Raw genomic sequence first — 16,124 nt, 5'->3', positions numbered from 1 at the left:
GAGTAATGATTTTTATTTAATGTTGCAAGGGGGTACTGAAACCCACCTTAATAGTTAGACAGGCATGCAAGACATCCAGGCCCGTCGATGATTGGGGCCTGTGGTCCTAATAGGATGGAATTAGAAAAGATGATGGTAAGAAAAGAACAGTCTGGCAAGAGCTTCAGTGCCCATGGATGTTACTTTATAGCCACAAATCAGTCATTATTCAAAGAGAGTTTCTACAAGAATAGCAAAGGCAGGAACCATAGAAAAGCCCAGTCATTCACCAGTATTCCAATGTGCCATTTTGAAATTAGAAATAACTCCCATATCTCAGTTGCTTAAGGCCATGTGATTTTAGAATTTGAAAGATTGTAATAATTTCATCCAACCAAAACATGCCTCAAGAGAAGGGACATAAGCTCTGTCTCCCACCACCCGCTAAACCACATTGGCATATGCTAAAAGTTGACTTGGTCCTTGGCACAAAGCTGATGGGTCCCCATCTCTGGCCCTGCTTTACTCTGCCCCTAAAGCTTTTGGCACTGTCCCCTCTGAAGGCATTTTGGAAGCTCCAAAGGTAATCAGTGGTTACAGTACTATAGGGGCAGAAAACACACTGATCCCTCTCCTGCCCATCATAAGGGTCATGGTTGACAACACCCCCATACAAAAGACAGGTTAACAAGAGAAAAACCTAACAAACTATTTGACCATAATTTTATGTGACTCTGGAGACTTCAAATTGAAAAATCAAGGACTCAGGGTGAACTGTTGTATTTTATGCTTAGGTTAGATGAAGTGAAGCACGGACAGCCACACAGAAACATGATTGGACAAAAAGGGTATGATGTAATAGTAACAGGCTAGGTAGGCCCAGCAAGGCCTGTCTGTTCAGATATTTCCTGGCCTCTCTATGTAGCATTTCCCATCTGGAATTAGGGTCTTAAGACCTATCATCAAGCAGGTAGCTCAAATAATTTCGTTATGACTACTGTTATCCAGGCAGAGTTATAGTAAGATTTTGAGATTTTATGGTTGCTTGAGGAAAAAGGGGTTCTGGGGTTCTGGTCTCTATAACCTGCCTTGGAAAGAATTCTAATTTTTAATGACTTGACTTGGAGAAGGATGAGGAGTGAGAAACAATACAGAAGGTCAGAGAGACTGTTACTTCTGAGGCCTTCATTAGGGTATCTTCTTCTGAGTCCCAACATGACATGCTGCCAAGCAGATGCATGGCCTGTGCTGCAGACAACCCTCTCCCAAGTGTCCTGGGTGTGATCTGCAGGGTTGCCCCCCAGCCCAGGCTTTGCTGCCTGCCTCTAGTCCCCTGGGCTCAGAGGTAGGGGATTAAGGTTGTGTTTTCATCCCCAGGAGGACCCCAGAGTCACTTCCAGTGCAGTAGACTCAGGATGAGACCCAGAAACTCTATAAAGGAATTTGGGTCCCTCTGGCAGTTTTATCCAAAATATACATTCAAGGAAACAATCTCATTTAATCTTCATGGGAGGTGGTGGTTTTTAAAATTAAATTGAGGTATCAAAATAGAACTGCACAATTAAAGGAAATCATTATGTAGGAATTGCCTTGGGGTTTCTCAAATATTGCATAGGAAAATATTTTTATTAGAACAAATCCCTTTGCAGATTACTAAAATTGTCTCCAATAAAACATGATGGATTCTATTTACAGATGAAGAGTTTCAGAAGATTATGGAGCTCCTGTCTTCATGTTCTTACTGAAAGGCAATTTTAGAGCAATATCACCTTATGTATTTTTTAAATCTAGTTCTTTGACATGTTAGTTGAATAGACTACTTTCTTAATATTCCTAATCATAACCAAAGATGCTGATAAGGTCGTTAACTAGTTGCTTCAGGATGCCTGGTGATTGGCAAATGGTCTATGCCTGCAGCAAGAGGAAATGAGAATTGTCCCAGGGGTAAATGTTACATTGTATTGTATATGTGAAATAGAAAGCTCATAAAGTTGTATCAGCAGTATTAAAAAGTCTCAAATTGTAGTGAGTTGTTTTGTCCTGGCTTGATTTTCATTTTCGGTTTTGGTAATCAAGTTTTTCAAAAAGCCATGTATAAGCCCTATGAATGCTTAAAGTATTGTACAAATTTTCTATAACTTAAATTATTTAGGAATGATTGGCATTTTAAGATTTCAAGTATTCTAGGGGATTTGGGAATACATGTGCCACAAAGACATTTTTGACTTCTGCTCATTTAAGTGTGAGAAATTATGGAGCATTAATAGTCATTCTCAAAGTTTTTAATACCAGAAATTAAGCTTGGGTTTGACAAGATGATTTTTTTATTTTTTTTCCCATTTTTTTGAGTTCAGGAAAATGTTTGTCAAATGTATTGATTGCCCAAGTAAGGTAACTGACACAGGTTGCCTTTTTCTTCAACTTTTTTTTTTTTTTTTTTTTTTTTTTGTATTTCTTGTCAATTCCATTTCTCGCCCATCTTTTCAGTTTCTGAAGAGTTAAAGAAGTGATTGTCTCAAGTGTTACAGATTAGTCACAAGTTTTGCTTCATTGCAAAAGAGATATATTATAAACCACCCATATTGCAACCTGAAGCAGATAAGGAATTCTGAGGAAGCCGAAAGCATTTATTGAGCCGGGGAACAGAACCGGGCTTGGCTGAACCCTCCCCTTCTCCATTCACTAGTATTTCCTGGGTTTTGCTCTAAGTCATGCCAACCGGGCGTGTTCAGGAGGCGGTCCTCACCAATGGGGAGGCAGCTAGAAGAGTTCGCGCGTGGGAAACCTCAGCCCCTTTTTCTTTCTTGTAAACCCCCAGCATCTGGCCGCCGTGCGCGTCGGCGCAGACTCGGATGCTGTCCATTTCATCCTCCCGGTGCGGTTAACCGGGAATTGCCTCCGGGAGCCGGCTGATGGGGGACCCTCAGGCTGGCGGGCCGGCGCGGGGCGGAGGCGCTGCGGGGTTCCTCTGTTGCTAGAGCCGTGATGTCACCCGCCCCTCCTAACCCGCGGTTGGTTGTTTTGTGTTTCAGCTCTGCCTGCAGTTGAGCACAAAGACCTGGAGGAGACTCCCACAGCCTTCAGGGAGAAGAAAGGAGGCAGCGACTCCGATTAAAAGGAACTTGTGGCTTGTGGCCTTTTTTTGTTGTGCAGGGGCCTCCTGGAAGGGGAGAAAAAGTGCATTAAAGCCACATTGGCGGTTAATGAGCTGTGAGATGAGGCGCTGCTGTTGCTGCTGCTGCTGCTGACACTGATTCCAGGATCCCTCTGCTGCCCTTTGTGCTTCATGTACATGTGTCTATTCAGGCCGGCCGGAGGCGCCCAGAAGAGAATCCACCACGGCTGCCGGGGAAAGACCGCCCACCATGCCCACGGAGACGCTACAGACAGGTAGCATGGTGAAGCCGGTCAGTCCCGCCGGCACCTTCACGTCGGCGGTGCCCCTGCGCATCCTGAACAAAGGGCCAGACTACTTCCGCAGGCAGGCCGAACCCAACCCCAAGAGGCTGAGCGCCGTGGAGAGGTTGGAAGCCGACAAGGCCAAGTACGTCAAGAGCCAGGAGGTGATCAATGCCAAGCAGGAGCCCGTGAAGCCGGCCGTGCTGGCCAAGCCCCCCGTGTGCCCGGCAGCCAAGCGCGCGCTGGGCAGCCCCACTCTCAAGGTGTTCGGCCACCACGCCAAAACCGAGAGCGGGGTGCAGCGCGAGAACCTCAAGCTTGAGATCCTGAAGAACATCATCAACAGCTCCGAGGGCTCCAGCTCGGGCTCGGGACACAAGCACAGCTCCCGAAACTGGCCGCCACACCGGTCTGATGCCACCACCGACCTGCACCGCCACTCCTTCGCCGAGTCCCTGAAGGTCTACCCCACGCCAGGCCGCGGCAGCCCACAGGAAAGCAGTTCGCACGTGAGCAGGAGACTGCTGGAACAGTCGGCTGAGTCCTTCCTCCATGTCTCGCACAGCTCCTCGGACATCCGCAAGGTGACCAGCGTGAAGCCCCTCAAAGCAATCCCCTGCAGTAGCTCTGCCCCTCCTCTGCCTCCCAAGCCCAAGGTCGCCGCCATGAAGTCACCCGAAGCAGATCCCGTGGAACCAGCTTGTGGCGTCAGCCGAAGACCCTCCCTCCAGCGGTCTAAGTCAGACTTGAGTGACAGGTATTTCCGAGTGGATGCAGACGTGGAGAGGTTCTTCAACTACTGTGGACTGGACCCCGAAGAGCTGGAAAACCTCGGCATGGAAAACTTTGCAAGGGCTAATTCTGACATCATCTCCCTCAACTTCCGCAGCGCAAGCATGATCAGCTCAGACTGTGAACAGTCTCAGGACAGTAACAGTGACCTTAGAAATGATGACAGTGCCAATGACCGGGTGCCCTATGGCATTTCTGCCATCGAAAGAAACGCTAGGATCATCAAGTGGTTATATAGCATCAAACAAGCTAGAGAGTCGCAGAAGGTGTCCCACGTGTAAGAGACACTGTGCGTGGAAAGGAGGGAGGGGCGGGTCTGTCTGTGCATACGCAGTTGTGAAGGTCGTGAGGTCTCCTTGAAGTGTTGTGAGCTTCTCCACTCTTTGTGTTGCTTGTTGTGCAATGTTTTCAAGTTGCATGCCTGTCAACATGGCGACTGGCCTGGCTTCCTCCTCACCATCGCTGCAGAGCCTGCCTGGACACCCATCTGCCAAAAGTTTCAGGCCAGAATCTACTTAGGGCTTTGCTCTTTAGCAAAACTGTTTACACACACACACACACACACACAAAAATGGTATACGATTTCTTCAATATTTATGTGGTTCTTGTGTTTTTATATCCCGCGCTATTGTGTCTTAATTAAAAGTTTTATCAACTGGCTTTTAAGTTGAGAGCAGAATGTTTTTGAAATAAAAAGCCACTTTGCCTACATGTGAGACCATAACAGTGAGCAAATAAATGAGTTTTGCTACCAAACAGATAGTGACTGACTGAAAATAGAACCAGGCTGGGTTTTCTGTGGAATACAGTGGTAAGCCTGATGTTAGTCGTTTACATGTTGAAACTTCACTTGCCACTTAGTGGAGCGGTCAGTAGGTCATCAGTGCTACTTTGTGATTCCGAGTCAGTGTGTCCATGTTAATGGTTCTGTGTAATACTGACCCCAAGGAAGACAATCAGATATGACCAAGGATGGTTAAATCTAGGAGTTTGGAGATTTGGGGGTTTTGTTGATGTTGTTTAGATTGGAATACTTCAGAAATGTCTAGTATTGATCTTTCAACAGATATGACCACCCTAAAGCTGAATGCCTTTATTAAAAAATTGTTTTATGTTCTGGGCTTTTGTTGTTGTTTTGGTTTTGGTTAAGAACTACTAATTCCATGCTGTTTCTCTTCCTCCCTTTGTTGCTGTTTTACTTGGGGGAGAGGAGAGGAACTTGTGTAGGTTGAGCTATCTGAAGACATGAACAAAAAACGGAAATACCAGCCATATCAGTATAGAGCCTCCCATTCAAAAGTGAATGCATTTGATGACTGAACCATATCTGAGCAATGTGATTCTGTTGTCTTGCAATATGTTATTCTCCCAGGCTGTGGATCTTTGTTACAGTTCTGGGAAACTGTCGAAACCCAATACTCTGTAACTTTTCCACCCTATGGTCTCTAGTGCTGCCTCACCTTGTCCCCTTTTCCCCTAATAACCTGTCCTCCAGGTGGTTTAGTTAGCTGTCACCAGCTAACGGTTTGGTGTGGTAGCAGAGAGGTAACCTTGCGGTGGTCTGTCATTGCTCTGGTCATGCTCAGAAGTTCTCAGCTGCAGCACCCTAGACTTCATCAGCTAATGGGAAACTTTCTGGTGTAAATGCTGTAAGACTTTGTACATACTTCACTTGTTATGAAATCTTTAAGAAAAAGAAAAAAAAAGTTCCACTAATAAATAGCTCTCTGGTGCAGGCACTAATGGTGGTTGGTCATTTCTTTGTTCTTTCTTTTTCTCCCTCTATGAATGACTGGGCCAGGAGGGCATTTTGGATACATAGTCTTAAAGAAACGTTCCATTAAATTGTTTTCACCATATCTCAAGTATTCTGAACAGCAGCACCCTTCATTGTAGCTGTAGCAGCATGTTTTTGCAAAAAAAAAAAAAATTAGTTACATCAAGATCCCTGAATTATGCTGCTGCCTCTTTCCTTAATTCACACCTCTTTTATTTTTATCTTTTCTTTAAACATCAGGATTTTCACATCTTCCACAAGACTCTTCAGTTGTAAATATTCATGAGTTCTTACTGTGGAGGCATACCTTTAAAATGGCTAGCCCTGTTTTTGTTTGTACCAGCCCAATATCCACTATGCAGGTTCATGCATTTCTCCACTCATTCCTCTTTTAATATGTCACTTCTTGAGTGACTCCCTTTTCAGGCATCGTGGTTGCCACTAGACTTCCATGACCAATAACACAGTCTCTCCCTTGAGGAATTTCAATCCTCACATTTAGCACTCCTTTTAGTGGGTGTGCCTTATCTCTTATTATTTGAACTTCAAATTTTCAATCAGTATTTATTGGATCAAAGAATTTGAAGATAAACCTTTCTTCCAAGGTTTCACACAACATGCAAATATAAAAGAAAGCAAAATTTAAAATGTAATTTTCAGAAACAAATGGTAAGTATTTCCAATGAGTGTTGATTAAAAAAAAAAAGCAATTTTGGTTTCTTGACTCATTGTACCGGTTTTGAATTCTCTCTGATTGTCTTTCCAGAAGAAACATTAAAATGTTTCTAAAGAATCCAGCTATGAATGTTGGTGATACAGTGCACTCAAGGTTATAGAATAAAAATAAGTTTTCTTAAAAGAAAATTCTAACAATAAAAGTTTCCTTCCCTCACCATTTATGTAGAAATGTGGCCTTTTAAAAAACACTTGGCTTAGCATTTGCATGTCTATCTCCTTTTAGAGCTACTGAAATACTAAAAATAGATGTTATTTTCCTAAGGAAACCATTTTGGGGGAGATGAGCACTTCTTACCTAATTTAATATCACTGCTTATGCTATTTTAATCCAGGATTGTATTTGAATCTTACTGTCTTTCAATAACAATGTATGATCTGTATTCAGACAGGTCTATAAATCTTCCCACTATAATTCAGTCTAATCCTCTGTGGCCTTATTTGTACAATAGACAACTGTTAGGCTTTTAGTTCCTAAGAAAGATGAGAGCTCATTATTTTCTTTTTGTTTTTAAAGTTTCTATAAAGGACGGTTTCAAATGCTTAATATTAAATTCTAAGAATGAGACATTTCCTAATTGTGAAGTGCTTATTCTTCTAGTTCATGAAAGTATTATGTGTTCATGCACACATGTGTATAAGATTGTAGTATTGGTATAAATATAGTTTCATCATATAGTCCACATTTTTTCCTATACAATGCAGCATTAAATGTGATTGCACTAAATGGCTCTGGATACTAACTGCTGCTTTCTGAATTCTACCAAATCCTAACACCGTCTTTCCATATCTATCCCCTCTGCCATTGCCTTAATTCAGGCTTTCACCATCTCTTATTTGGTCTGCTGTTGCTAGAACTTTCTAAGTGGAAGTCCCCCTTACTACCCTCCCAACCAGTCTCTTCCTCATCCCATCTCATGCCACAGATAACAAAATGAATTCTGGTCACATCACTCCTCTGTAAAAAAAATAAAAAAAAAAATCCTCTGGCTTGAATAAGTTGCTGATACGATAAATCCTTAACTTCTCAACAGAACAGAGAATGAATCACCCAGCCAAGCCCTAAGGCTCTGACCAAAGGGAAGTGTCCCAATAAGAACATATTACCATTGCATTTATGATCTATGATATTTTTTTAAAAATATCACCCCAAAAGTCAGAAACTTAAAACCATAATCATTGGTGATCCCAGTATGCAAAGATCAAGAACCCTGGCGTGGCTTAGCCAAGTGTCTCATGAGGCAGAGACCAGAGGCAGTGGGGCCTGCATCATGTTTTGTGGGCTGAAGGACATTCCCTCAAAGGTGGTTCACATGATGTTAACAAGACTCCTCCATTCCTCACAATATGTACCTCTCCCTAGGTGTTGCCTGGGAGTCCCTTTTAACATCTGGTTCTCCCAGAGAGAAAAGCCAAGGAGAAAGCCACAGTGCCTTTTACAATCCAGCGTCCTGAGTCACATACCTCTGTCACATTCAGCTCATAAGAGTGGTTCACCAAATACAGCCCACACAGGGAAGGGAGCGAAGCCCCATATTTTAGAGAGAAGTATCAAAGAACTGGTGAACATATTTTGAAACCTCTACTGCTGTTGAGGTTTAGTAGCTCATCATTCCGTGAGAAATGCTTTCTCCTCCTTCCTTGACCTCAAAGACACTTGCTCTTTCAAGACCACACAGCAATCATTTAGTCAAAATTTTTGGAGCTTCTATGTTGTCTTATCCTGTTAGCTTGTAATTTTTGTCACGGTCATGCCAACCTAAATGATGCCTTTGTATGAAATTTTAAAATGCATATCTTCCTCAATATTTTATTCCCTGCAAGGGAAAAAAAAAATCCTGTTGTAATAAACATAAATCCCCTAACTGATGTGAACCACAGTCCTGGAATTGGACAGCATGCAACAAGCAGCCCAGAGTATACAACAAATGCTTAAATGTTTAATAAGTGTTTACTGATTTTAATTTTTTTTTTTTTTTTTTTGGTTTGGTGGTTGTTTACTTTGGGTTCAGTATCCCTTATCCAAAAATGCTTAGGACCAGAAATATTTCAAATTTGGGTGTTTTTTTTTTCCTTTCAGATTTTGGAACATTTGCAAAGACTTTACTGGTTGAACATCCCTAATCAAAAACTATGACATCTGTAATATTCCATAGTCTGAAACTTTTGGAGCTTCATGTTGGTTTCAGATTTGGTAGCATTTCAGATTTTTTAATTAGAATGCTCAGCCTGAATGACATTTATGCCCTGAACTAAACTATAAATCTTACCACAAAGATCCCTAAGTAGTAGGGCTGTCCCCATTTTATAAGTAAAGACACTAAGAAACTCAGTTCCATGGAGATTAAGCCCCTTAACCAGGATCTCAGAGGAAGTAAGTGTTGAAATGAGACTTGAACTCAATCTCTGTGATTCTAGCTCTGCCCTTCCCACAACCCTGTTCAAGATCAGGGGAGACAGAGTTTGTTCTTAAAAACACAAGGGTCCTTAAATTCATCTTGATAATTTTATCTGCCACCAGGGTACATAAGCATGTCTCAAACAGTCAAAATTTCAGCAACTTCATCCTTACCTAGATGGTAGCCCATAAATTTAGAAAAAGACTTCAACTGCTCCATTATGAGTAACTTACAACCCACCGAGTTCAAAGGAACAAGGCTGTTGGAATGGCATTCTTCCTGTTTTGAGTCTGCCATATTTTAAAGTGGCATCCTGTCTTTTTGGATCAAGGACACTTTGAAGTGTAAGCAATAGAGATAAATGTCTGGCCACAATTCAACCATCAGGAAACATATTTTGACTATTTGATGAATCAGTATCACTCTGTTCTCTCCCATCCTTGAGGGTGTACTTAGTGTTCTGACCAGCAGATACATCAGGGAAGGATTAAAGAGGTTAAGGGTGCTCCAGTTAAAACAGAGTAGATTGTTACTCAGAAAAGAAGACTGATCTCACTGCCATTTTGAAAATGTCACACCTGACTCATGTACTGAGTGGCCCGTAAAATTACTGGGAGGTCTGCCTATTTCTGCAGTGGTCTGAAGACACTGCACCACGAAGTGGCAGCAGTTGTGTGCCTTTGCACATGTCACCTACACAAAGCTTTCTCTCCTGTGTTCAGGTCATTCCCTGCTTGCTTTGGCAAAAACCCAGTAGAAGGAAAAGCCAGACCAAGATGGGTCTCAGAAACCCCTCCCTCTTAATATCTGAAACCCATCGCCTCAAAGTTGGCCTCTGTTCCCTCATTCATGAAATTGGGAGAGCCTTCTTTGTAAGTGTTCTCTTTGCCTGGGGGTTTTGTGATGGCACAAACTAGTTTAGGAGCATTAGGATATCATGGGAAGAACATGAAAATTCTGGGTTTTTATTGTTGTGGCAAGTTGGGGGCAGATGAGGTCTGAGGCCACTTAATGGCATTTCATGCACTAGCCTCTAGGGAGTTAGTTGGGGAAGGAAATGTAGTCTCCAAAAGGATATTTCTTGAATGAAAAGGAGCCCCAGAAAGTTGAGTCTCATTAACTTTTCAGGTTGACAGAAGCTGACAGAATGGAATGTGGCCAGGACCACATCAGGCATAGACCTTTGAGGATAAAAAAATGATACAGTCTTTTACTAGATGAGCTTCCATTCAGCCCACATTCCTGAAAATAACTGCCACTAAGTCTGGGATGTTATGTGAAGCCCTTTGTCATAGTATCTCATTTTATTCTCACAAGAATTTGAGAAGTGCATTGCAGTCCATCTTACTGATGAGGAAGAGGGATCGAGCTACTTGCCAAACCACACATCCAATAAGAAGAAAAGGTGTAACACAAACACAAGTTTAATAAAACATCCTAACACTCATTCTATATTTAGAAAAATGAATTTTCATTATCTAGCATGGCTCTTTGCAGTAAGTTTGCATTGCAGATGTCTCTCGGAAGTGTAAAACACTATGGCACATACTAATTTGTAATCCTTCCACAGAATGAGTCACTTAAAACTGTTCATCCCGTATGACCAAGGCAAAACCAAAGTTTCTGGGTCCTTCTGGAAAGGACATTAGTAATCCACTGACCCTCTCCAGCTCATTGTACAGGATAAAACAAAACCAGAGAAGTGAGGTGATACGATTCCCCCCTCCAGGGTGTAGAGCAGGGGGACCAACAGTTGCAGCTGGAACAGAGGACATTCTGCTGCTCTGACCTCATGAAGGAGCTAGGATCAGGGAACAATGGAACTACACAAGGCTAAAACTTCCATCATGCAGAAATAGAAGCAACTTGGTCCACATATACTGTATGACAGATGGTCATCTACTTACAGTGGTTGAAAACCCTTACCATAGTGTGAAAGTAATAAGCATCCAGTAGAAATCCTTTTTTGAACTTTGAATTTGCTCCTTCTCCCAGACTAGCAACATGCTATAGGATACTATCTGCAGGTGCTGGGCAATGGCAGCCAGCTGTAGCTCCCACTCAGCAACACAATCACTAAAGGAAGCAATGGATGCTCTACACCATGCTGCCTGGTTGAGCTAGGATGCTTGGTAGATTAGTGTATTCAATGAACTTTTGAACTTAACATTTTTTTTCAACCTATGATGGGCTTATCAGAACATAACACCATCATAAGTCATAGGGCGTCTGCATATCTATGCAATGTTCCTTGTCTCAAAAATGAATCAGATTCTTAAACTTTGATTCAGAGTTTGCTTTTTTGCTGTTAAGACACATTAACTATTTTTATTTAATCCCAGCAGATATGAAATATTTGATAAAGATGAAGAAATCTCTCCAAGGAAGTTTGGGCAATTTTGGAAACCATGACCACTAGTTTCGTGATCTTTTCATAACTCCACTTTCCATAGGTGCCCAGTGATCTTCAAGAACCTTAGTAACCATTTTCAAGGACTGATTCCCCTGCCTGGGAGACCCTGTGGCATCTACTCCCTACGCCCTTCATTCTCTCTATTCTCGCTGTGCTGCTGGAATGTTGCCCTATAAAATATAAGAACCTCCAGATTCTTCTAGTCCTACTCCCCAGAGTCCAGGATCCTGATGCTCATCCCTAATAGACCATTTCCCCCTTGATATTCATTCATCCTGTTACTGACATCATCCTATATGTCACTTAAGTTGTCATCTCATTGGGCTCTTCCTGCCACTAGAGAAAGCAGATTCCTTGTGTTAATCTCCAACCTCTGCTTACCTCCCTCTCTACAGTCTGGAGTTATATTATTAATTAACTTATCCTCTATCTTGGTCATCTTCAACCTCTTTGCCTAGCTCAGTACCTGACATGGGGCTGATGAGCACATGTATCTTTGGTATGAATGAATGAATGAATGAATGAATGAATCCAAACCAAACTCCTCACTAACTCCCACCTCACAGCTACAGAACCTCCAACAACTCCTCCTTCCTCCTCTCCTGTCTCTGTCGCATGGCAACTGGCCTTGGCTTTTGATTGCCTACTTGGAAAATGAGCAAAACAGTGTGGTTAAGGTAATGGGAGTTCAGAATGTGGACCTCTCTGTACAAACAGATTTTACCAGCAAGTATTTCTCACTCCTTGCGCAACTCCTTTAAAAAGAGGGGAAGTCCCATTTGTTGTGTACCTTAGCCCAAAGCAGAGGGAAACTGCTGGGAATGAGAGGGAGCACAAAAACTACTGCCGAGATCTTGATTTGAATCCCTTATATTGGTCCAAAGACCAATGAGTAGCAGACCCCTTTTCTTTGCCAAAATGTAAAAACATGTCCTTTATATGAAAACGCATCCTCCAGATAGCACAACTGAATGCTAACCATTGAAACCCTCCTGGCAGGCTGTCATCAAGGCTGATCTGGTTCAGAAACTACTCCCCATTTTGCCCTTTCAGTATATGCACAATGACCTCTCAACCACGGGTTCACCCTTGTTCTTTGGAAATTCTGCTAACTCGGGGTAAAGCAAGCCATGCATGAATGCAATTGCTCCCTCAACGGAATAAAACTGCAGTGGTGGCTCATAATTGATAACATCTGGAAGTTCAATTAGAAGGAGGGAAAATGGGAGGGAGACCTCTCATTACACTAGCTCCTAAAATGCTTAGGTTAGCATGTTTCACCTTCTTATGGATAAATAAGCTTGAAATTTTCTGGGATTTCTAGGCATGCATAACCTTTTCCAGTTGTTCTCTCCTTTTCATAATAGATGAGCTATAGCAGTCAGGTGAGTTATTTGAGTGCATCACAAGCCCAGCCTGGCACACAGTGGCTTCAGATGTTTCAGTTATATTGCTTTTCTCTTTTGAGTTCTAGCCTATCTTTAAGGACATGAGGTACTGAGTGTTTTATTTTGGTGGAGAACAGTGAACCGCTCACTTAGTAACTTCATGGGCGTGTGGCTATTTCACTAGAGGCTATTCTTATTTTCTCCCAGTCAGTTGACAGCTGCCCATGGATTAGGAATGTGAGACCAGTGTCTGTGGCTGCAGAAAAATTGCTCCATTTGCTTTGGACAAAGGCTTGATGTATTTTATCCATATTTCAAATTTCTCAGAGCATCTCAGTATTCAAGCATCTGATGTAAAACCGACCCACTCCCTGAAGACCCCTTCGCTCTGAGTTTATAGAGTTGCTTCCATCTGCTGAGAATTCTTTGGTGTAAAGAACCTATGAATTGAGATCTGCATGGCATTTTGGATTCCCAAATGTTCTCAACATTTAATTCACCACCTGATGCCTTTAAAATCCAGTTTAATAGTTGAAATGGATTTTTGTACTTTTTGCACTTAAATGGTTATAGGTATGCACATGTTGGGTTTATTAAGGAATTTATTCCAGACAAATGTGCTGAGGGTCACATTACGTTATGGTTATTTCTAAATTAAAATCATTATAATTTTTTCAGGGGTGGTGTTGGGGGTCTGTTTAGTGGATTTGACCAGCAGTAGTAAGGATGATTTCAAGTTGAAAAGAAAATGCAAAGCTTCTTGTTTCTTGACCGTTTATTTGCTCTTAACCCTCTTTTGCTGACAATTGGATTGCTTTTTCACACATTCAGGTTGAGAGGAAAAGAAAGAAAACAATGCCAAGCAAGTGCCTTGCTTGGTGAGAAGATGAGACAGCTGTTGCTCCCATGTGGCTCTGCTTTGCTTTCCTCTTTCTGTCCACGTACACGTGCCCACTGGAAGGTCACCTCTCTGGAAACAGGCACTGTTTTTCCCAATGCTCTACCACAAAGCTAGTGCATTGCTTGGTGTATGCTGGGCACAGAGAGAACCCAGGATCACTCTGAGATTCCTCATCTTGGGATAGAAATCAGGAAGTGTCTATGGGGTGGCCTCCCATCAGCTCTGTCCTGTCCCTTCACAGACACCCCAAGCCTGCCTGCACTTTCTTCTCCCCATTAGACTTCTCTATCTCATTTCCCTTTCACGAGTATCAGGCATGGCTTCAGGTCCTGAAAATACAACAGTGAGCCCACTAGAAATGCTGGGTCCTTGCAAGAAAAGAGATAAAGTAGGGTAAATAAGTCAGATGTGTGGAATGTCTGAGGATGACTTGTGCTTAGGAAAAAACAAGAATAAGACAAGGGAAAGAGATGGGAGGTGGCCTTACTCAGAACACCATTGAGTAAAGACTGAAGGAAGTGGGGGAGGAGCCCTGCAGAAGTATTTGGGGAAAGCCAGCCAGGCTCTGCACATGACATACGCCACAGGTGTACCAGAAGGGCTGATCAAGTAGAGCCTGTTGCCTATTTAGCAATAAGAGTCTGAGGTCGGGGGAGACCCAATGTTTCATAAATCAAATGTGATCGAGGGGAAATCCAGGTTAAAAATGATTTTAAGCAGATTACCTGATATCATCACTGGAAATTTTAATCTCTGAGAGGTAATTTTAGTGCAAACCATTTCCTAACTATTTGAGTTGGAAACCATTTGAAGGGGAAATTTCAGGAACTAATTTCTCTAAATCATAGAAATCAACTGAGGGCCTGGGGAGTGGGTAACTAATTGGGCCCACAGCATAAAAAATATAGCAAAGAGATTTAAAGAGAACTGCTCTGTCATGTTTTCCTTACATATATTATCTGTTTAGTTAGGCTTACTATTAATTACCACTAGTTGCCCCTGTTAACTAATCTTCTCTTTATTCTTATTTAATTAATAGCATTTATATAGCAGAAAAGTTAACGATATGGGAGAATACATGATTTCAAAAAGACACAGTCTTCATCATGTTTATCCAAAAGTAATAATTTGTATTATATATAATGTACACATACTATGTGTGCATATATAATACACATGCAGTGTATATATATATATATATATATATATATATATATATATATATATACACATATAGATCATTATATGTATATTATGTACATATGTGTGTGTGTGTCCTGAGTGGATTCTGAAAAGTTTGTCCCCCTACTAAGCTTAGAGCTCAGTTTTGGTGGCAAGTTGGAGAAAGCAGTAGCCACCAGCCCCATCTGGAGAATAAACACAACTAAAACAAAACAGTGGATACCAGTAAACAGTCCCAGACTGGAGTCTCTCAGCTAGAGAAATCAGGAACCTCAACTGAAATCCACCAGAGAGCTGGGGAATTTCCTTAAGAACTACAAAGTCCCAATTTTACCCCAAATACAGATTGCAGAATCACATCGGTTACACATCCACATTTTTACATAATGCCATATTAGTAACTGAGTTCATAACCAACTTGAATCTAATGCATGAAATATGATATGTCAAGAGCTTTGTAATGTTTTGAACAACCAATTAAAAAAAAAAAAAAAAGAACTACAAAGTCCAACCCAGCTAGTGCCATCAGCTTGCTGCTCTTGGGAAGTACAGAGTCTCCCCAACCTTTTCATGCCCTCCCCTCCTGCCAAAAGGCTGCAACAAAAGGCGTGAGACCCAACTTGATTTGAGGATTTGATTCCCAACTCCTCCTCATGTTGCCAGGGACCATCAGTAACTCATTTAAAGTCCCTGAGCTTCCCTTTGGTCACCTGTGAAATGGAACTGCCATTGCTTGCTTCTCGGCTATGGGGATTAATCCCTTGGGGAGGGTTAATCTGTATACACAGTGGGGCTTAGTATCTCCTTCCTCCTTGCTTTCAGGAGGGGCATTTCAAGAGGTCAGCAGAATGCATTGTCATCATATAAAGGACCTGAGCTTTAGAGAGCGACTAGCCCTGGGAACACTTCTTTTATTCGTTGAAGTAAGAATTACTACTGCAGGCATATCCTGGGTTTTGAAGAGCATCAGAAGTTAGGTTAATAGGGGAGAGAGATGGCACCACTCCAGTGACATCCCACCACCTGGAGCTCCCTGCCTTTCTTCTATTCAGTTCCATCTCAAATCCTAGGAAACCCAAATCGAGCTACCTCCTGCCCAAGCCTTCCTGTCCCTGTGCACTCCCGACACAGTAACCCTCCTCCTGTGTTTGCTCTTGAC

General features: G+C 42.2%; 1 protein-coding gene across 4 annotated transcripts in view; it reads left to right on the top strand.

The window, feature by feature from the left end:
• Positions 1-5,913, top strand: part of Fam110b (family with sequence similarity 110 member B) — a 150,618-nt gene extending 144,705 nt beyond the window's left edge. For all 4 annotated transcript variants that reach the window (XM_071602350.1, XM_071602351.1, XM_027932920.2 and 1 more), the window contains one exon: positions 3,012-5,913. In XM_071602350.1, coding sequence (XP_071458451.1) covers positions 3,345-4,451 — 1,107 coding nt within the window. In that variant the 5' untranslated portion in view covers positions 3,012-3,344 and the 3' untranslated portion in view covers positions 4,452-5,913. The remainder of the gene's footprint in view (positions 1-3,011) is intronic.
• Positions 5,914-16,124: the final 10,211 nt, after the last annotated feature.

The sequence above is a fragment of the Marmota flaviventris genome, chromosome 15, assembly GCF_047511675.1.
Source record: "Marmota flaviventris isolate mMarFla1 chromosome 15, mMarFla1.hap1, whole genome shotgun sequence".
Lineage (NCBI taxonomy): Eukaryota > Metazoa > Chordata > Mammalia > Rodentia > Sciuridae > Marmota > Marmota flaviventris.
Note: the sequence above shows the minus strand (reverse complement) of the source record. Positions and strands in the feature narration are given on the sequence as shown.